General features: G+C 46.6%; 1 protein-coding gene across 1 annotated transcript; it reads left to right on the forward strand.

The window, feature by feature from the left end:
* Positions 1 to 7,222: 7,222 nt before the first annotated feature.
* On the forward strand, positions 7,223 to 22,958 carry LOC141072458 (olfactory receptor 51E1-like). Its single transcript, XM_073559736.1, has 2 exons — positions 7,223 to 7,530; positions 20,077 to 22,958. Exon 2 carries the CDS (start codon positions 20,108 to 20,110, stop codon positions 21,074 to 21,076), a length of 969 nt encoding a protein of 322 aa, XP_073415837.1. The 5' UTR covers positions 7,223 to 7,530; positions 20,077 to 20,107; the 3' UTR covers positions 21,077 to 22,958.
* Positions 22,959 to 23,527: the final 569 nt, after the last annotated feature.

Here is a 23,527-nt window from a genome sequence, read left to right on the forward strand (position 1 = left end):
AAGTAGTACCATGAGTAATCAGGGGGACCACTACAGGGGCGGCACCAGACGTAGTATAAGCAGCCCAGGAGTAATCAGGGGGACCACTACAGGGGCACCACCAGACGTAGTACAAGCAGCCCAAGTAGTACCATGAGTAATCAGGGGGACCACTACAGGGGCGGCACCAGACGTAGTATAAGCAGCCCAGGAGTAATCAGGGGGACCACTACATGTGCGGCACCAGACGTAGTATAAGCAGCCCAGGAGTAATCAGGGGGACCACTACAGGGGCACCACCAGACGTAGTACAAGCAGCCCAAGTAGTACCATGAGTAATCAGGGGGACCTCTACAGGGGCGGCACCAGACGTAGTATAAGCAGCCCAGGAGTAATCAGGGGGACCACTACATGTGCGTCACCAGACGTAGTATAAGCAGCCCAGGAGTAATCAGGGGGACCACTACAGGGGCACCACCAGACGTAGTACAAGCAGCCCAAGTAGTACCATGAGTAATCAGGGGGACCACTACATGTGCGGCACCAGACGTAGTATAAGCAGCCCAGGAGTAATCAGGGGGACCACTACAGGGGCACCACCAGACGTAGTACAAGCAGCCCAAGTAGTACCATGAGTAATCAGAGGGACCACTACAGGGGCGGCACCAGACGTAGTATAAGCAGCCCAGGAGTAATCAGGGGGACCACTACATGTGCGGCACCAGACGTAGTATAAGCAGCCCAGGAGTAATCAGGGGGACCACTACAGGGGCACCACCAGACGTAGTACAAGCAGCCCAAGTAGTACCATGAGTAATCAGGGGGACCTCTACAGGGGCGGCACCAGACGTAGTATAAGCAGCCCAGGAGTAATCAGGGGGACCACTACATGTGCGTCACCAGACGTAGTATAAGCAGCCCAGGAGTAATCAGGGGGACCACTACAGGGGCACCACCAGACGTAGTACAAGCAGCCCAAGTAGTACCATGAGTAATCAGGGGGACCACTACAGGGGCGGCACCAGACGTAGTATAAGCAGCCCAGGAGTAATCAGGGGGACCACTACATGTGCGGCACCAGATGTAACATAAGCAACAAAATAGTACCAGGAGTAATCAGGGGGACCGCTACAGGGGCAGCACCAGGTGTAGTATAAGCAGCCATAGTAGTACAAGGAGTAATCAGGGGCATCATTATAGGGCTGACACCAGGCATAGTATAAACAGCCAAAATAGTACCAGGAGCAACCAGGGGCACCATTACAGAGGCGGCACCAGACGTAGTATAAGCAGTCATAGTAGTACCTGGAGTAATCATAGGCACCGCTCCATGGGCAGCACCAGGCTTAGTATTAGCAGCCATACTAGTAGATGTAGTAGTAATAGTGTCAGCGAAGGATCCCAGCGCCCTGGACAAGTGTTTGCGTCTCTTCCTCCAGTATCAGCATCTATTGTCTTCTAAGAAAACACCGATTAATCTGCGCTGCCGGGATCATAGAATGGAAGAAGAGAACAATATCCAGGAATGCAGTGACAGCTCGTCGGCCCTCAGACTGGCAATGAATGCGCTGCTCCAAGAAGAAATGAGGCTGGAGCTTCTGAATCATTTGACAGAGAGGACAGAGGTCTCCAAAATCTTGTGGCAATGTAGGAGGGTGGACTGACCTATGGACCTGTCTGGTGAAGAAGGAAATGTAACCTGTGATGTGTACAATGCTTAATTCTGACTTGAATGCATATATGTGGGACAACAGCTAGAATTGGGGAAAGACGGTGTAGTACCGGGTTTTGGCCACAAGATAGAGACATAGAGAAGTGAGAAAAGGGCTTAACAGCAGCTTAAGGCTAGAAAACCGCAGAGTCATGGTGGGCGGAGTTAAGGGACTGGGAAGGGGATTTCCAGGATGAGGAGATAAAAGGAAGGAGAGTCCCAGGGGAAGGGCAGACACCCAGGAGGAGACAGAAGAGAGAGAAAAGCTCAGGCGAGAACGGGAAAAGGAAGAGCTCAGGAGAAACAGAGGCGAGAGGCGGAGACTCGCAGGGGGGTGGCCCTGATAGGACAGCTGTAGGATGTAGGACGCAGGACAAAGGAGGCCTGGGGTACCGGATGGCTGGATGCTGAAGGAGCAGTAAGTGACGCAGCGGGCAGACTTGGTCGGGGGAAACACTGTGGCCGAGGGCCTAACGGCAGCCACAATGGAAGAACCCAGGGGTCTTTGCCAAACAGGAGCAGGGAGGAGGTGACAGGTACCCAGGCCTAGGACCAGAAGTTGTCGTGTTTGCTGTGGATGTCAAGAGGACACCCAATAAAGTTGGACCTGATTGAATGGATTTCTGCATCTGTCTCCAGTCTGTTTTGCAGCTGAAAGGGAACACTCCCCAGTCGGCCCATGTACTACAAGTGGCGTAGTCGGCAGGATCATCACCGCCAATACAGCAACGCCAGCGGTGAGACCGCGCCGAAGATTTAAAGGACCTGAGTCGATCTGGTTGAAGACTGTGCCTGAGTCGATTACAATTTAGGACTGTGATTGACCTTGCTGAAAGCTATCCTGAAAGAGACTTTGCGTACCTCCAGAAATGGCGACTGTTGGGATAGAGGAGGTTGGCGCTAAATTGGACTACCAGGGGCAGCTATGCCGAACCCACCCCTGGGGGGAGCGGTGCACATCGAGTAACAATTGCCCCATTCGGAAAGCTGGGCAACCTCCCATGTTAAAGGACTACAGTGGGAGCTGGGAGCCGTTACAAAAGTAGCAAGCTCTCACCCGTCCTGAAGACCTGCCGCAGATGGAGTCTTCAACATCTGAGCCTACAGCCTCGGAGCTGGATCACCTAGCGGAGGTGCGCCCGCATTCTCCACCATCCACGCTGGAGTCGGAGACAGCGCGGGAAGCGGAACCCGCTCTTTAGCCTTTGGAGCAGCTGTCGTTGACGTGTCCTGTGGAACCATCGGGCCTGGAGGCCAGTCCTGCCGGACGGCGGGATGAAGAACAGCAGCGAACACCAGGCGATGGGACCGGAAGCAGCAGAGGAACGGCGGGGCCCTTCACGCGGGTGCGGGCAGACGACAACGAGCCCGCCCAGCAGGAGAAGGCCGGTGACATCTTGGAGGATCCAGTCGCTCGGATGCTCGGGTCTCCGGAGGAGCTGTGGAGCAGCCAGAAGGAGGCTGCTGCGCCGGGGAAGGTGAGCATCTCCCCACTTCCCCAACCCGTCCGGACGCTAGGTCCAAACTCCCCAATAGTGATTTCCAGCCTCCCCGTCCATGTCATACGTTACCGGCCGAAGGGGGTGCGAGGCCTAAGGTCCGCGCTCCTGAGTCAGCCTCCTCACCTGGCCTCCCCTTACTCACCGACATCGGCGCCCGATGAATCCGCAGCCTATGCTGGGTCGGCTGCCGTCCACACCATCGACCCCCAGCCTCCTCGCCCGGCTTCTCCCTGTCCCGCATCACCGGCGCGGAGCGGGACTGCGGCCCACATGGGGCCATCGGTCTGGATTACCGATATCGCCCAGAAAAAGAACAAGGAGCGGGAGATCTGGGCAGCCCTCCATGAGAAGGGGGAAACCGCCATGTCTGTCCCCCGGAGCCACGGGCGGCTCGTAAAAACGTCAAGTGGGGCTATGGGTTTATTAAAGAGGCAGAGACTGGCGACAAAGTTTACCTCAATGCAGCCTCCATCAAGCATGGGAGGGCCCTGCGGATTGGGGACTGGGGGTCCTTCTACAAAGAGTACTGTGCCCGCGGCTACTATGCGGTAGCTGTGATTGTGTACCTTGAAGAATACGGAACCCCCGTGAAGGGGAGGTAGACTCCTGGGTCTAGGGCCTTAAGGACACTTGTGGCCCAGGGACTGCCTGACATCCCGGGGGCTCCACGGCTGTGGAGTTCCTTTCTGCAGGCCAAGAACATCGGCCATCAACACTGAAGGAGCAGTAAGTGTCGCAGTGGGTAGACTTGGTCAGGGGGAAACGCTGTGGCCATGGGCCTAATGGCAGCCACGGTGGAAGAACCCAGGGGTCTTAGCCAAACAGGAGCAGGTAAGAGATGACAGGTACCCAGGCCTAGGAGCAGAAGCTGTTGTGTTTGCTGTGGATGTCAAGAGAACACACAATAAAGTTGGACCTGACTGAACGGATTTCTGCGTCTGTCTCCAGTCTGTTTTGCAGCCGGCCCATGTACTACAGCCCCATAGAATTTGTCCCCCTGGGCAGCTGCCTCAGCTTTGCCAATGAGTAGTATTGATAGGTTAGACATAGTAGCACTAAAAGTAATTGCAGTAACACTAGTAGGGGAACATTAGTAGCCAAGGCGGTAGTAATTCTGCATGTCTGGGTCTGGTTCTAAGTCCTCCTAACCCCACCTGAGTGTTGTATGGGGTTCACAATTGAAACCACCTAAGTGTTAAAGTGATGTTCCAGGGTGTCAAGTTTAATCCTTCATCTGCCATGCTGTGCCCAAATCACAATGGTGGAGCAGATTTTGGAGCAGTTTTATCCCACATGTGAGTGTAATTACTAGGCTATGCGCACACGTGTGGAATTCCATGCCGCGGGAAATATGCGAGAAATCCGCATTTTAAATTCCCGCCTATTTCCCGCAGAAAACTAGCGTTTTGCAAGCGTATTTAGCTTGCAGAATGGTAGCGTTTTTCAAGCGATCTGTAGCATCGCTTGGAAAACTGATTGACAGGTTGGTCATACTCGTCAAACATATTGTTTGACAAATGTGGCCAGCTTTTTACTGTTGAGGCGGCCTATGCAGCTTCAGTAGTAAAAAGATCTAATGTTAAAAATAAAAAATTAAAAAATCGTGATCTTCTCATTTTCCGGCGTGCCACGCAGAGTTCCCGATTCTCGCGATGCTCCCAGAAAGTCCGTTCCCAGGGATGCCTTGCGACAATGACCTTTGATGACATCGCAATCTCGCGAGACAGCGACGTCATCACAGGTCATTGTCGCAAGGCATCCCTGGGAACGGGACTTGCCGGGAGCATCGCTGAGGCCTGCTGACGCTGCGCGGGACGCCGGAAGGTGAGAATATCACAATTTTTTACAGGGATATGGTACCCAGAGCCTGGAAGACAGTCTCCTCTCCTCCAGACCCTGGGTACCATCTGCAAATTTTCCGCTTACTTTTCACATGGTGTGCACAGCCACATGCAGAAAGTAAGCAGAACAATGCATTCCTATGTGTGCGGATTTTCCCGTGATTCCGCACAAAGAATGAGCATGCTGCGTATTTTTCCGCGATGCAATTCTGTCATGGAAAAATATGCAGCATTAGCACAGCATGTGCGGAACGCCATAGGATTGCATGGGATGCTTTTTCTTTGCGTTGTCACGGCAAAATCGCACGTTTAAAATCGCTGCAAAAACGCGAAAAAAACGCTACGTGTGCACACAGCCTAAAGGTTCAGCATTTTTTTTATCCGCTCCCCCAAAAGATCCTAAAATCCCGATCCATCCATATAAATGATAACAATGATGGGGTCAGTGAGGATGTCGGTGGGGCTCCTTCTGCTTATATCTGTGAATGCGCTTGTGACCTCCTGGCTCCTTGTCTCCAATTTGCAGGAAGCCAAAGTCTAAACAGATACAATAAATGAGCAGAATCTTTCCTTCTGAGTGCTCGTGTGACCGGGCAGAATATGAGGCCGTGACACAGAACATCTGGGCCGGTCATTCTCTGTTAGCCTTGTAAAAGGGTGTGATTTTTACAGATTAGTCACTGACAACCCAGACCCCACGAGAAGAATCAAGGGAGCCAGAAATCCAGGGGCTACGAGGAAGGACATGTGATGGCTCCTCAGGACAAAACTTGTAATATCAGCCTTTTACCAAGCTCATGTGGGGGCAACTGAGGGTCTCAGCAGCGTCTACTGGTCATCATAGAATCGTAGAATGGTAGAGTTGGAAGGGACCTCCTGGGCCATCTGGTCCAACCTCCTGCTCAAAGCAGGATTCGCTAAATCATCCCAGTCAGATGTCTGTCCAGCCTCTGTTTGAAGACTTCCATTGAAGGAGAACTCACCACTTCTCGTGGCAGCCTGTTCCACTCATTGATCACTCTAACTGTCAAAAAGTTTTTTCTAATATCTAATCTGTGTCTCCTCCCATTCAGTTTCATCCCATTGCTTCTAGTCTTTCCTGTGCCGGGGGGTACAAACGCAGCAATGTCACTCATTCAGTGATTGTGATCTCACTGCTCGAAGGAGCAGCTCCACATCTGACCCAAATCCGTAAACAGGCTGATGAAGTTCTGCTGGATCCGGCCCGTCCATACATTAAAAGCTGGGCCTCGAGTGTCTGAAGATCAAGATGTCAATGTTGTGCAGGAGAAAGGAAAGACTGGAGGATTGAAAGGAGTCTGGAAGGGAGAGAGGAACAGAGGGACCTGAAAGAGACAGGGAGGTCTGAAGGTAGGACAGTATGGACAATATGGAGTAGGACAAACAGATCTCAGTAGGATACAGGAGTCGAGGGGAAAGAAAAATCCAGAGAGGATGGAGGGGGCCTGAAAGGAATCGCGAGGTCTTGAGGAGATACAAGAATATGAGGTGGTGCAGAAGACTCAGGAGGAGAGAGAGATCAATAGATGATAAGCTGGTGCTGTAACATAATGTGTGGTCTCATATCAGTGATGTCATCACTGGGTGTCCGGGCAGTCAACCTCGAAGACATGATGTTCGGGCTGGTTGTCAGCAGTAATAGACATGTCATGTCCCAAGGCTGTAGAACGCGCCCTGGACCGCACATCCAAAAATCACACATTGATCTGTTATGGCTCAGCAAAAATGTACAAAACTGAACATGAGGTTCTTAGTTTCCTCTTCTGAGGAGACTGTGTGAAGCCGCTGCCACGTCACGCCGAACCCATCACTGGTGTCCTAACGTCTTATAACCTTAAGGATGCGGCTCTGTGCTCCGGTGACAGTGATGTGGCAGCGGCTTCACGCAGTGGGATCAGAAAGGTGACTAAGAACCTCGTGTTCAGTTTTCCACATTTAGACCATGAGTGGACGCGCGGTCTTCTCTACAGCACTGCCTTCCACATATCGTGTGGTCACTGTGTGGTTGTCTCTGGGAAGTACAGTTGGGTGGAGATCTTGGCTTTCTGCACAGCAGCCTGTGCCCGCTGGCGGTGGTGTGTGGGTGATGAGGGCTCTTGGCTGGCGCTCAGCTGGCATTGGGTCAGTTTCCTCCTAGTGATCGGCTGTGATCATCTTGTGATGTCCGTTCCCATAAGATAATATTCAGCCGCTTCCTCTTTCTGTATCTCTGAGCTCCGCACATCTATTGTTCTCCGTACAGACCCTTCAGCCTCCGTGTCCCGTGCCGAGCTCTTCGTCTCATCGGTCACTGCGGATCCTGGACCCGGCGTCTCGGAGGTTTGATGTCCAAAGTCTTCAGAATATTGTTATCCGGATGACCAAAGAACTACTCAACACCTGGGAGAAAAGTCTGAGATACACGAGTGACCAAATGTGGAGGAAAGAGCGAAGCGGAGAGGTGACGGAGGCGGACAAGAACCCAACAAGTACATAGGTGAGAAGTATCGAGAAAGGCTTATAAAAGCTGCCACATCTATATTGTACTGTGGAGGCTGCCCAGGTTATACCGGCTGTACATATATAATTATATACAGGAGATGCCCAGGTTATACCAGCTGTACATATATAATTATATACAGGAGATACCCAGGTTATACCGGCTGTACATATATAATTATACACAGGAGATGCCCAGGTTATACCAGCTGTACATATATAATTATATACAGGAGATGCCCAGGTTATACCGGCTGTACATATATAATTATATACAGGAGATGCCCAGGTTATACCGGCTGTACATATATAATTATATACAGGAGATGCCCAGGTTATACCAGCTGTACATATATAATTATATACAGGAGATGCCCAGGTTATACCGGCTGTACATATATAATTATATACAGGAGATGCCCAGGTTATACCAGCTGTACATATATAATTATATACAGGAGATGCCCAGGTTATACCGGCTGTACATATATAATTATATACAGGAGATGCCCAGGTTATACCGGCTGTACATATATAATTATATACAGGAGATGCCCAAGTTATACCAGCGGTACATATATAATTATATACAGGAGATGCCCAGGTTATACCGGCTGTACATATATAATTATATACAGGAGATGCCCAGGTTATACCAGCTGTACATATATAATTATATACAGGAGATACCCAGGTTATACCTGCTGTACATATTTAATTATATATACAGGAGATACCCAGGTTATACCGGCTGTACATATATAATTATATACAGGAGATTCCCAGGTTATACCGGCTGTACATATATAATTATATACAGGAGATGCCCAGGTTATACCGACTGTACATATATAATTATATACAGGAGATACCCAGGTTATACCGGCTGTACATACGTATATAATTATACACAGGAGATGCCCAGGTTATACCAGCTGTACATATATAATTATATACAGGAGATGCCCAGGTTATACCGGCTGTACATATATATTTAAATACAGGAGATACCCAGGTTATACCGGCTGTACATATATAATTATACACAGGAGATGCCCAGGTTATACCAGCTGTACATACTGTATATAATTATATACAGGAGATGTCCAGGTTATACCGGCTGTACATATATAATTATATACAGGAGATGCCCTGTTTATACCAGCTGTACATATATAATTATATACAGGAGATGCCCAGGTTATACCAGCTGTACATATATAATTATATCCAGGAGATGCCCAAGTTATACCAGCGGTACATATATAATTATATACAGGAGATGCCCAGGTTATACCGGCTGTACATGTATAATTATATACAGGAGATACCCAGGTTATACCGGCTGCACATATATAATTATATACAGGAGATGCCCAGGTTATACCGGCTGCACATATATAATTATACACAGGAGATGCCCAGGTTATACCGGCTGTACATATATAATTATATACAGGAGATGCCCTGTTTATACCAGCTGTACATATATAATTATATACAGGAGATGCCCAGGTTATACCAGCTGTACATATATAATTATATACAGGAGATGCCCAGGTTATACCGGCTGTACATATATAATTATATACAGGAGATGCCCAGGTTATACCGGCTGTACATGTATAATTATATACAGGAGATACCCAGGTTATACCGGCTGCACATATATAATTATATACAGGAGATGCCCAGGTTATACCGGCTGCACATATATAATTATATACAGGAGATGCCCAGGTTATACCGGCCGTATATATATACTTATATACAGGAGATGCCCAGGTTATACCAGCTGTACATATATAATTATATACAGGAGATGCCCAGGTTATACCAGCTGTACATATTTAATTATATACAGGAGATGCCCAGGTTATACCGGCTGTACATGTATAATTATATACAGGAGATGCCCAGGTTATACCGGCTGCACATATATAATTATATACAGGAAATACCCAGGTTATACCAGCTGCACATGTATAATTATATACAGGAGATACCCAGGTTATACCGGCTGTACATATATAGTTATATACAGGAGATGCCCAGGTTGTACCAGTTGTACATATATAATTATATACAGGAGATACCCAGGTTATACCGGCTGTACATATATAATTATATACAGGAGATGCCCAGATTATACCAGCTGTACATATATAATTATATACAGGAGATGCCCAGGTTATACCAGCTGTACATATATAATTATATACAGGAGATGCCCAGGTTATACCGGCTGTACATGTATAATTATATACAGGAGATACACAGGTTTTCCCGGCTGCACATGTATAATTATATACAGGAGATACCCAGGTTATACCGGCTGCACATGTATAATTATATACAGGAGATACCCAGGTTATACCTGCTGTACATATATAATTATATACAGGAGATACCCAGGTTATACCGGCTGTACATATATAATTATATACAGGAGATGCCCAGGTTATACCAGCTGTACATATATAATTATATACAGGAGATACCCAGGTTATACCTGCTGTACATATTTAATTATATACAGGAGATACCCAGGTTATACCAGCTGTACATGTATAATTATATACAGGAGATACCCAGGTTATACCGGCTGTACATATATAATTATATACAGGAGATGCCCAGGTAATACCAGCTGTACATATATAATTATATACAGGAGATACCCAGGTTATACCTGCTGTACATATTTAATTATATACAGGAGATACCCAGGTTATACCAGCTGTACATATTTAATTATATACAGGAGATGCCCAGGTTATACCAGCTGTACATTAATAATTATATACAGGAGATGCCCAGGTTATACCGGCTGTACATATATAATTATATACAGGAGATACCCAGGTTATATCGGCTGCACATATATAATTATATACAGGAGATACCCAGTTTATACTAGCTGTACATATATAATTATATACAGGAGATGCCCAAGTTATTCCAGCTGTACATATATCATTATATACAGGAGATGCCCAGGTTATACCGGATGTATATATATATACTTATATACAGGAGATGCCCAGGTTATACCAGCTGTACATATATAATTATATACAGGAGATGCCCAGGTTATACCGGCTGTACATATATAGTTATATAAAGGAGATGCCCAGGTTGTACCAGTTGTACATATATAATTATATACAGGAGATACCCAGGTTATACCGGCTGTACATATATAATTATATACAGGAGATGCCCAGGTTATACCAGCTGTACATATATAATTATATACAGGAGATGCCCAGGTTATACCAGCTATACATGTATAATTATATACAAGAGATGCCCAGGTTATACCGGCTGTACATGTATAATTATATACAGGAGATACCCAGGTTATACCGGCTGCACATGTATAATTATATACAGGAGATACCCAGGTTATATCGGCTGCACATATATAATTATATACAGGAGATGCCCAGGTTATACCAGCTGTACATATATAATTATATACAGGAGATACCCAGGTTATACCGGCTGCACATGTATAATTATATACAGGAGATACCCAGGTTATACCGGCTGTACATATATAATTATATACAGGAGATGCCCAGGTTATACCAGCTGTACATATATAATTATATACAGGAGATACCCAGGTTATACCTGCTGTACATATTTAATTATATACAGGAGATACCCAGGTTATACCAGCTGTACATATTTAATTATATACAGGAGATGCCCAGGTTATACCAGCTGTACATGTATAATTATATACAGGAGATGCCCAGGTTATACCGGCTGTACATATATAATTATATACAGGAGATACCCAGGTTATATCGGCTGCACATATATAATTATATACAGGAGATACCCAGTTTATACCAACTGTACATATATCATTATATACAGGAGATGCCCAGGTTATACCGGCTGTACATATACTGTATAATTATATACAGGAGATGCCCAGGTTATACCAGCAGTACATATATAATTATATACAGGAGATACCCAGGTTATACCGGCTGTACATATATAATTATATACAGGAGATGCCCAGGTTATACCAGCTGTACATATATAATTATATACAGGAGATATCCAGGTTATACCAGCTGTACATATATAATTATATACAGGAGATGTCCAGGTTATACCAGCTGTACATATATAATTATATACAGGAGATGCCCAGGTTATACCAGCAGTACATATATAATTATATACAGGAGATACCCAGGTTATACCAGCTATACATATATAATTATATACAGAAGATGTCCAGGTTATACCAGCTGTACATATATAATTATATACAGAAGATGTCCAGGTTATACCGGCTGCACATATATAATTATATACAGAAGATGTCCAGGTTATACCAGCTGTACATATATAATTATATACAGAAGATATCCAGGTTATGCCACCTGTACATATATAATTATATACAGGAGATACCCAGGTTATACCAGCTGTACATGTATAATTATATACAAGAGATGCCCAGGTTATACCGGCTGTACATGTATAATTATATACAGGAGATGCCCAGGTTATACCCGCTGTACATATATAATTATATACAAGAGATGCCCAGGTTATACCAGCTGTACATATATAATTATATACAGGAGATGCCCAGGTTATACCAGCAGTACATATATAATTATATACAGGAGATGCCCAGGTTATACCAGCTGTACATATATAATTATATACAGGAGATGCCCAGGTTATACCGGCTGTACATATATAATTATATACAGGAGATGCCCAGGTTATACCGGCTGTACATATATAATTATATACAGGAGATGCCCAGGTTATACCAGCTGTACATATATAATTATATACAGGAGATGCCCAGGTTATACCGGCTGTACATATATAATTATATACAGGAGATGCCCAGGTTATACCGGCTGTACATATATAATTATATACAGGAGATGCCCAGGTTATACCAGCTGTACATATATAATTATATACAGGAGATGCCCAGGTTATACCGGCTGTACATATATAATTATATACAGGAGATGCCCAGGTTATACCGGCTGTACATATATAATTATATCCAGGAGATGCCCAGGTTATACCAGCTGTACATATATAATTATATACAGGAGATGCCCTGGTTATACCAGCTGTACATATATAATTATATACAGGAGATGTCCAGGTTATACCAGCTGTACATATATAATTATATACAGGAGATGCCCAGGTTATACCAGCTGTACATATATAATTATATACAGGAGATGCCTATGTTATACCAGCTGTACATATATAATTATATCCAGGAGATGCCCAGGTTATACCAGCTGTACATATATAATTATATACAGGAGATGTCCAGGTTATACCAGCTGTACATATATAATTATATACAGGAGATGCCCAGGTTATACCAGCAGTACATATATAATTATATACAGGAGATACCCAGGTTATACCGGCTGCACATATATAATTATATACAGAAGATGTCCAGGTTATACCAGCTGTACATATATAATTATATACAGAAGATATCCAGGTTATGCCACCTGTACATATATAATTATATACAGGAGATACCCAGGTTATACCAGCTGTACATGTATAATTATATACAAGAGATGCCCAGGTTATACCGGCTGTACATGTATAATTATATACAGGAGATGCCCAGGTTATACCCGCTGTACATATATAATTATATACAAGAGATGCCCAGGTTATACCAGCTGTACATATATAATTATATACAGGAGATGCCCAGGTTATACCAGCAGTACATATATAATTATATACAGGAGATGCCCAGGTTATACCAGCTGTACATATATAATTATATACAGGAGATGCCCAGGTTATACCGGCTGTACATATATAATTATATACAGGAGATGCCCAGGTTATACCGGCTGTACATATATAATTATATACAGGAGATGCCCAGGTTATACCAGCTGTACATATATAATTATATACAGGAGATGCCCAGGTTATACCGGCTGTACATATATAATTATATACAGGAGATGCCCAGGTTATACCGGCTGTACATATATAATTATATACAGGAGATGCCCAGGTTATACCGGCTGTACATATATAATTATATACAGGAGATGCCCAGGTTATACCGGCTGTACATATATAATTATATACAGGAGATGCCCAGGTTATACCGGCTGTACATATATAATTATATCCAGGAGATGCCCAGGTTATACCAGCTGTACATATATAATTATATACAGGAGATGCCCTGGTTATACCAGCTGTACATATATAATTATATACAGGAGATGTCCAGGTTATACCAGCTGTACATATATAATTATATACAGGAGATGCCCAGGTTATACCAGCTGTACATATATAATTATATACAGGAGATGCCTATGTTATACCAGCTGTACATATATAATTATATCCAGGAGATGCCCAGGTTATACCAGCTGTACATATATAATTATATACAGGAGATGCCCTGGTTATACCAGCTGTACATATATAATTATATACAGGAGATGTCCAGGTTATACCAGCTGTACATATATAATTATATACAGGAGATGTCCAGGTTATACCAGCTGTACATATATAATTATATACAGGAGATGCCTATGTTATACCAGCTGTACATATATAATTATATACAGGAGATGCCCAGGTTATACCGGCTGTACATATATAATTATATACAGGAGATGCCCAGGTTATACCAGCTGTACATATTGTGGCAGGGCTAAGGGTCGTGTAATTGATGGGAGATATGTGTCTCATAAATGGCTTATCTCCATAATGTAAGGCAGAAGTAAAGCCTACCAGATATTGTTATTGTTTTTGTTTGAAGGACCTGTGGTGAGGTCACAGTCATGTGACCAGTCAGCTGCTGGGAACGTGGGTGTGGCTACAGCCTTATAATGTGACCTGCTCCTGAACCAGGGAGCTGTATGTGGGGAGGACTACACCTCCCAGCATGTGCTGAGACTCGCGGTCTGAGTCTGCAACCACGAAGCTTTATGTTTTGTTTGCCTAAGCTAGAGGCTATTTTTGGTGACACGCTGTTTTATGGTTTATGACAGAAATAAACCTCATGAACTTTGGAAGAACCGGTCTCCTGATTGTCTCCCGCTGCACCTGAGCGAGTCAGATCCCCACAATTGGTGGAGAATGCGGGCAGCGGTCCCAGCAGAGACTTGAGACAGTTGCTGCATGTCCTGGGTGAAGTTTGCAGCGGGGCAACAAGCATTGCCGGGAATCATGGAGGACCTCATGAAACACCTGGTCCAGTCCCAGGCACTGCAGCAGGAAACCAACAAGCTGTTGTTACAGCAGATCCAGCAAAGCCAGCAGGAGCAGCGGCAGCAGTTCCAGCAGAGCCAGCAGGAACAACGGCAGCAGATGCAGCTTCTGGCAACCGCCATCCAGGAGGGCAGGACGAGCGCCCCAACCCCAGGTCGGGCTGATGCCACCGACGTCGAGAAGGCGGTAAGACGCGCATTACAAAAAATGACCCCTGAGGATGATGTGGAGGCCTTCCTGACGGTGTTTGAGAGGGTGGCTGAGAGGGAAAAACTTCAGCCAGAGCGGTGGGCGGAGGTACTGGCCCCTTACCTAACGGGGGAGCCCCAGAAGGCGTACTTTGACCTGACGGTACAAGATGCCAGAGAGTATCCCAAATTAAAAGCGGAAATTCTTGCACGCTTGGGGGTAACAATGACTACCAGGGCACAGCGAGTTCATCGCTGGGCCTATCACCGGGACAAACCCCCGCGCTCCCAAATGTTTGACCTGTTGCACCTGGTCCAGAAATGGCTGCAGCCAGAGTCGGCTTCCCCTGCACAGATGGTAGAGCGAGTTGTGATGGATCGGTTTGTGCATTCTCTGCCGAGACCTCTACAGACTTGGGTTGCCCAGGGTGATCCCCAAAATGCTGATGAACTGGTTGGGCTGGTCGAGAGATACCAGGGGATGGAAGGTTCCTTGGGGAAGCAGCCCATTCCATATTGGGGGTCCCAGCAGGGGGCGGAGTCACAAAAAGGGGTGGTGCGTCCAAGGTCAAAAGGGGCGGGGGAGGCGGTGCCCAAGGTCCCCTCGGGTGTTATTTGCTGGAAGTGTCATGGGCCAGGACATATAGCGGCCCGTTGTCCCCAGACCTCCGAGCAGATGGACTGCAGCATGGGACGCCGTAGTTCATACTACGCATATCCAGCTTGCAGTGTGAACTCGCTACCTAACAAGGGGCCACAAGCGTGTCCCGTGAAGGTGAACTGTCGAGCAGCAATGGCGCTTCTGGACTCCGGGAGCTTGGTGACCCTTGTGAGGGCCAGTTTTCCTCTAAACATACTCCCGGGTAAAAAGATTGGTGTTCGGTGCATACATGGCGATGCAAAGGACTACCCTATGGCTAGGGTGAAGATTGAAACGGCGCATGGCACCGAGTCGCATGAAGTTGGCGTTGTTCGAGACTTGTTGCATCCCATAATTATTGGCCGGGATTTCTGTCTGTTTTGGGATCTGTGGGGGATGGGTTCTGAGTGTGCTAGCAAGAGCAGGGAACCAATCCACCCCACTGAGGTATCGCCACCACCAGAGGCAGACGAGTTCCCTTTATGTGTCCTTGTTGGGGATGAAGAGGAAGGGTCCCCTGTACCTGACATCCTGGAGTTAGGGGTGGCCGGGGAGAATTTTGGGACTGCCCAACATAGGGACCCCACACTAAGGGAAGCCTTTAACAATGTCACCGTCATTAATGGGGTTGCACAAGAGCCGGGAGCAGACACAAGGTTTCCCCATTTTATGTTGAGTGGGGAATTGTTGTACCGGGTCACGAAAATAAGGGAGGAGGTGGCAGAGCAGTTAATAGTACCAGGCCCCTATAGACGAAAAGTGTTGGACATGGCCCATTCACACATCTTGGGGGGACACCTGGGGGTGGAAAAAACCCAGAAACGGATTGTACAGAGGTTCTATTGGCCTGGGTGTCACCGGGAAATAGTAAACTATTGCAGGTCCTGCCCGACATGTCAGTTAACTGCCCCCACATCTCATTTTCGGAACCCTCTTGTGCCACTGCCCATTATTGAGGTGCCATTTGAGAGAATTGCCATGGACTTGGTCGGTCCCTTAGTTAAATCAGCTCGGGGCCATCAGTATATATTAGTCATCCTGGACTATGCCACACGCTATCCTGAGGCCATTCCCCTGAGAAACTCCTCTGCGAAGAGTATAGCCCGTGAGCTGGTCCATGTGTTTTCCCGGACGGGTTTGCCGAAGGAGATCCTGACCGACCAGGGGACACCTTTTATGAGCAAGGTGATGAGAGAATTGTGCAGAGTCTTGCAAATTTCCCAGCTGAGGACTTCAGTGTACCATCCACAGTCAGATGGCCTTGTTGAGAGGTTTAACAAGACCCTGAAGAGCATGCTGAGAAAAGTCATAGAGGAAGATGGTAGAGACTGGGATTGTCTCTTACCGTATTTACTGTTTTCTATCCGTGAAGTTCCCCAGGCCTCCACGGGGTTCTCCCCTTTCGAGCTTCTGTACGGCCGGCATCCGCGAGGTCTCCTAGATATAGCCAAGGAAACCTGGGAAGCCGAAGTCACGCCCCACAGAAGCGTCATTGAGCATGTGGCACTGATGCAGCAGAGGGTTGCGAAGGTGATACCCATTGTTAAAGAACATCTCTGCCAGGCACAAGAGGCTCAGGCCAGGGTCTACAACCGGTCAGCCAGAGTGAGGCAGTTCAATCCGGGAGACCGAGTTCTCGTGCTAATACCGACGGTGGAAAGTAAGTTCTTGGCCAAGTGGCAAGGGCCATATGAGGTGGTGGAGAAACTGGGAGACGTAAACTACAAGATCCACCAACCCGGAAGACGGAAGCCATACCAGGTTTACCATGTTAACCTTATCAAGCCGTGGCAAGATAGAGAGCCAGCGGTAACTCCGTGCTTGCTGGGCAACCTAGAAGGGGAGGTTGGAGCCGTTACCATAGCGGAGACTCTATCGAAGGCCCAGAAGCAGCAGTGCCGGGAGTTACTCCAGAAAAACCGCGACCTGTTCTCAGAGTTGCCGGGGTGCACGAAGGTGGTGGAGCACGAAATTCTGACCGAGCCACATGTGCGGGTGAACGTGAAACCATATCGTATTCCTGAGGCCCGGCGAGAGGTAATCTCCAAGGAGGTGCAGCGTATGTTGAAGCTCGGGGTCATTGAGGAATCCAAGAGCAGCTGGTCGAGCCTGATTGTCCTGGTCCCAAAACCTGATGGTGAATGGAGGTTCTGCAACGATTACCGGAAGCTGAATGAGGTCTCCAAGTTCGACGCTTATCCCATGCCACGCGTTGATGAGCTCATCGAGAGACTTGGACCTGCCAGGTACATAACCACTTTGGATCTGACCAAGGGATATTGGCAGATCCCCATGGCACAGGAAGCCAAGGAGAAGACGGCATTCTCCACACCAGACGGGTGCTTCCAGTATGTCCGGATACCGTTTGGCCTACAGGGAGCTCCAGCAACCTTCCAGAGGGCGATGGATAGAATCCTTGCACCTCATAAGCTATACGCTGCCGCATACCTGGATGATATCGTCATCTTTACCCCGGACTGGGAGACTCACCTGGAAAAGGTCCAAGCAGTGTTTGACGCTCTAAGAGAGGCGGGGTTTACAATAAACCCGAAGAAGTGTGCCTTGGGGAGAGAAGAAGCCAAGTACCTCGGATATGTAGTGGGGCGTGGCGAGATCAAACCCCAAATCAATAAAGTGGAGGCAATTCAAACATGGCCGAGACCTCTGTCAAAGAAGCAAGTTAAAGCCTTCCTGGGGATTGTGGGATATTACAGGAGGTTTATCCCAAACTTCGCCACAATGGCTGCACCTCTAACTGATCTGCTTAAAGGGACAAAGTCAGTGATGGTCAGCTGGTCCGAAGAAGCAGAGTCAGCCTTCCAAGAAATGAAGGGAGCTCTTTGTAAGCAGCCCGTTTTGGTGGCCCCAGACTTTAAACGTGAATTTGTCCTCCAGACAGATGCCTCAGATGTCGGGGTAGGAGCTGTCCTTTCCCAAGAGATACGTGGGGAGGAGCATCCTGTTCTCTACTTGAGTAGGAAGTTGACTTCTTGTGAGAGAAATTACTCAGTTGTAGAGAAGGAGTATTTGGCCATAAAATGGGCAGTGGACACATTACGGTACTACCTGGTGGGACGGAAGTTTAGGTTAATATCCGACCATGCCCCACTCAGGTGGATGAGGGAAACCAAGAGCAAGAATGCTAGGGTCACCCGCTGGTTCTTAGCCCTACAAGACATCAGTTTCCATGTAGAGCATAGGGCCGGGAAGCTACATGGGAATGCCGATGCCCTCTCCAGAATCCCTTGCCTGGTAGGTGAAAGTGCCAAGCCCCACGGCTTTAGGCAGAGGGGGGAGGTATGTAGCAGGGCTAAGGGTCGTGTAATTGATGGGAGATATGTGTCTCATAAATGGCTTATCTCCATAATGTAAGGCAGAAGTAAAGCATACCAGATATTGTTATTGTTTTTGTTTGAAGGACCTGTGGTGAGGTCACATTCATGTGACCAGTCAGCTGCTGGGAACGTGGGTGTGGCTACAGCCTTATAATGTGACCTGCTCCTGAACCAGGGAGCTGTATGTGGGGAGGACTACACCTCCCAGCATGTGCTGAGACTCGCGGTCTGAGTCTGCAACCACGAAGGTTTATGTTTTGTTTGCCTAAGCTAGAGGCTATTTTTGGTGATACGCCGTTTTATGGTTTATGACAGAAATAAACCTCATGAACTTTGGAAGAACCGGTCTCCTGATTGTCTCCCGCTGCACCTGAGCGAGTCACATCCCAACAATATATAATTATTTACAGGAGATACCCAGGTTATACCAGCTGTACATATATAATTATATACAGGAGATGCCCAAGTTATACCAGCTGTACATATATCATTATATACAGGAGATGCCCAGGTTATACCAGCAGTACATATATAATTATATACAGGAGATACCCAGGTTATACCGGCTGCACATATATAATTATATACAGGAAATACCCAGGTTATACCAGCTGTACATATATAATTATATACAGGAAATGCCCAGGTTATATCAGCTGTACATATATAATTATATAAGGAGATGCCCAGGTTATACCAGCTGTACATATATAATTATATACTGGAGATACTCAGGTTATACCAGCTGTACATATATAATTATATACAGGAGATGCCCAGGTTATACCAGCTGTACATATATAATTATATACAGGAGATGCCCATGTTATACCAGCTGTACATATATAATTATATCATGGAGATGCCCAGGTTATATCAGCCTTACAAAGATAAGAACATGATACTATTGTATTAGTTTGTTTACACCAGTGATGGACAATCTTCCCCACCAGTCCTTGGTTTGGTTTATGACATGTCATCATTATCGGTAATGCCGCCATTGGTTTCTACCATTATACAATGTTACAGAGGATCCTCCTGACCGTCAGGTCTTTCTCTACTGATCTGTTTTGGACTTTCTTTTCTCATTGCAGAAGATGCATCTTCTATAACCTCACCCAGGACATGTCGCCCATCGCTCAGGTCAACTGCAGCAACTCCAGTGATTTCCTCCTCAGTGGGATCCCGTCTCTTGAGGACTACAACATCTGGATAGGCTTTCCTCTCATCTCTATGTACCTTGTTGCAGTTATGGGGAACGTCTCAATTCTCTACATCATCAAGGTGGATCCGGAGCTTCATGAACCCATGTACATCTTCCTCTTCATGTTGTCATTGATAGACCTGTTGATAGCCACTACAACCATGCCGAGAATGCTGGGGATCTTCTGGATGGACAGCAGAGTGATTGCCTTCGATATGTGTCTTACCCAGATGTTTTTCATCCATTTCTTGTCTGCACTGGAGTCAGGAATCTTGGTGGCCATGGCTGTAGATCGCTATGTGGCTATCTGTCACCCTCTACGATACTCGTCTATTTTAACTCTTGAGAAAATTGTTATGATGTCGGCAATGATTGTGGGGAGAGGGACTCTGGTCATGGTTCCCATTCCTCTCATCATCAAGAGGCTTCCACAGTGGAAGGGTAACCTCCTGACCCACTCCTTCTGCCTGCACCAAGAAGTGATGAATCTGGCTTGTGGAGACATCAGGGTCAATGTCATCTATGGGCTCTTCGTCATCCTCTCAGTCATGGGCATAGACTCGCTCTTCATCTCCTTTTCGTACTTTCTGATCATTAAGGCGGTGCTAGGGCTGATGGAAGAAGACAGCACAAAGGCCTTCGGCACGTGTGCCGCCCACATATGTGCCGTCCTTGTGTACTACATCCCCTTGATCGGTCTGTCCGTCGTACACAGGTTCAAATCCAACACAACTCCCAACCTCCATATTCTCTTTGGGAATGTCTATCTTCTGCTCCCACCGGTGATTAACCCCTTAATTTATGGGATTAAAACCAAGCAGATCCGCAACAGACTGAAGAAGATTTATAGTAAAATTATCCCTCAGAAAAAAAATGCCATGATCATCTGATATAAGCATGGCAGGACCTTAATCATGGACCTCCTTGGAAGATTTACCGACATCGAGAGGTGGACAATAAACCCACCTCCATAGAATGTTCAAAAGAGAGTAAAGTCCCATCTCCTTCAATAAGTGTCACCCCACTCTCATCATATGTTAGGGAAAAGTCAGGAAACTCACATAGAATATATTTAGCCAATTCCACCAAAATCGTCAGGCTTGGCCAACTTTGATCTTATTTGTGATGGCACCCTAAGGATTTGGCCGCTGCGGACCCGCAGCAGTTTTAGCTGCGGTGTACAGTACCATTAAAATGAATGGGGAAAAAAACCTCTGTGTTGACGGTGAGGATTTATCCGCGCGGTTTTCCTGCGGTTTTGAAACCGCAGAAAGAATTGACATGTCAATTCTTTCTGCGGAATCCGCAGCGGTTTCCTATGTCCACCATTGTGGAGATGGTGAAACCGCAGGACCAAACCGCAGGCTAATCCGCAGATAAACTTACCTTTGACGGTGTGAAAAATCCAAAAGTTATGGAGGAGAGAAGAAAAAAAAAAAAAAAGAAGACGCAACTAGCACTGTTGATTCTTCAGATGGTCCCAAAAAAGGAGGTGTTGGAAAATAATGCTGATGAGTCTTCAACAGGGTTGCTGAAGGACGAATAGCAAAATCAAACCAAGGAGAAAAATTGCTGGTTCTGAAGCTAACCACAGCGCTCCAGAGATTTAAACCGAAACGCTACTACGTCCTCTTTAATGACGCCGCCGGCCAATGAGAGCGCAGCAGTGACCACCAATCGGTGCTTGGGTGGTGTTGTAAATGAAACGCTGACGCACGCCCACCGAGGTCTGAATCGCTTACAATTAAGTTGTGTGAAAGGTGCTCAACGACCAACGAGGGCGCTGTGCAGATCGCTGATCTGTCCAGAGTCGTTGATGAGATTGGACTGTTTGAAAGCTATCTAGCGATCACGTAACGACGCACCAGCGATCTATGCCTGGTCGGATCGCTATGTGTAAAAGGCCCTTTAGTCCAAGAGGTCAGCTGACGATGGATTCCCCTAAGAGCCAACAAATCACAGGCTGTAAATTGTACTTAGGCCAGGAAACTTGGAGCACTGCTCCTGATCGGTTTAGTTAGCTTCTTATGCCAAAATAACGGAGAGAACGGGCTGCAGATTTGGGGAAATCTGAAAAATACACATATAATGTTCAGTTCACCTTCCCTCTGCTCTCACCTGTCACTGCATGCGGCTCCCTGTCCCGTTTTTGGGTCATCTTCTATGTTCTTCTCGCCCTCTCATCTTCACAACATTCTTTAGCGCCTCTGTAGGGAGGTGGACCTGACGAGAGATCTGCCTTTAGTGGTAGGCAGAGGGATAGCTCAGCGTAGGAATGGAAGCGCTGAGATGAAGAGGAAATGGGTGCCGTGCTGTAGAGTGACCATTAGAGGGCAGTGGGGAGCGTAGAAGAAAGTGGTTATGTAACTGCCAGGGGTCAAGGTCACTGCCATTGGTCAGGATACTGTCAGGTGATAGTGGGTGGCGCTACCAGGGTAGGGAGTATAAAGGCTGAGGGAAGGTTCTACAAGTTCCAGTCAGCCAGGGGAGCTCACTAGTTAGGAGGGTCTGCTGTGAAGTGAAAGGCAGCTGAGGGCCCTCAGAGAGTATCTGACAGGAGAGACGGTCACGGTAACGGCACACGGAGACAGTCTGAGAGTAACAAGTAACGGTGGACTTTGAATGGCGAAGCGCCTAGGGCAGCCACAGTGAGGAGAGCCACAGAGGACGCCACGACGGTGAAAGTAGGAAAGTGAAGGTCTGTGATGTCCTGTGATGCATGACAGAGGTCGCCATCAAGGTGGTGAATAAAAACGGACCTGTTGAACCCAATCTCTGTCTCAGTCTCAATTCTGTCGGTGTCAAGAAGTGGGTCACCCCCATCCCTGCTGGTCTCCCTATCTCTTTCATCATCTCCTCTATCCCAGTCCGGCCCGCACCCCACACCTCTGGGCTGACTAGGCCTTGCAATGTCATGACATCACATGAGGCTAATTTACTGATGCCGGAGATGTCGAAAACTACTGAGAATGGAAGAGGACAGGAGGCGGCTAGAAGAGGACCAAGGGAGCTGCACTGAGGGACAGGTGAGTATAGTTTTTCTTTATTCAAACCCTACACTTATAATATTTATACTCTGGTATCTTGAAAGCTCTTGGACCATAATTAGAGCATTGGCAGATATGTCAGTAATCTCCAGTAGTTTCTGGACCATTTACCCCTCAGATATCTTTCCTATGTGTCGGGGTGCTTATTTTGTAATGTTTTGGAGTTTTCAGTCACTGCCTACCCCAGTCCGAGCTTAGTCCTTCTCTCTCTACGGCATTCTCCTGTTTACATTGTTTATATCCACATTAGCAGTGATGATAAGTGTAGATAAGAACATCGTCTACAGCAGAGTA

Source organism: Dendrobates tinctorius, unplaced genomic scaffold, assembly GCF_039654945.1.
Source record: "Dendrobates tinctorius isolate UK_male_01 unplaced genomic scaffold, ASM3965494v1 ptg000273l, whole genome shotgun sequence".
NCBI classification, from domain to species: domain Eukaryota; kingdom Metazoa; phylum Chordata; class Amphibia; order Anura; family Dendrobatidae; genus Dendrobates; species Dendrobates tinctorius.

Coding starts and splice junctions, on each gene's coding strand:
- LOC141072458 (XM_073559736.1), top strand. CDS start 20,108: ATGTCGCCCATCGCTCAGGTCAACTGCAGCAACTCCAGTGATTTCCTC.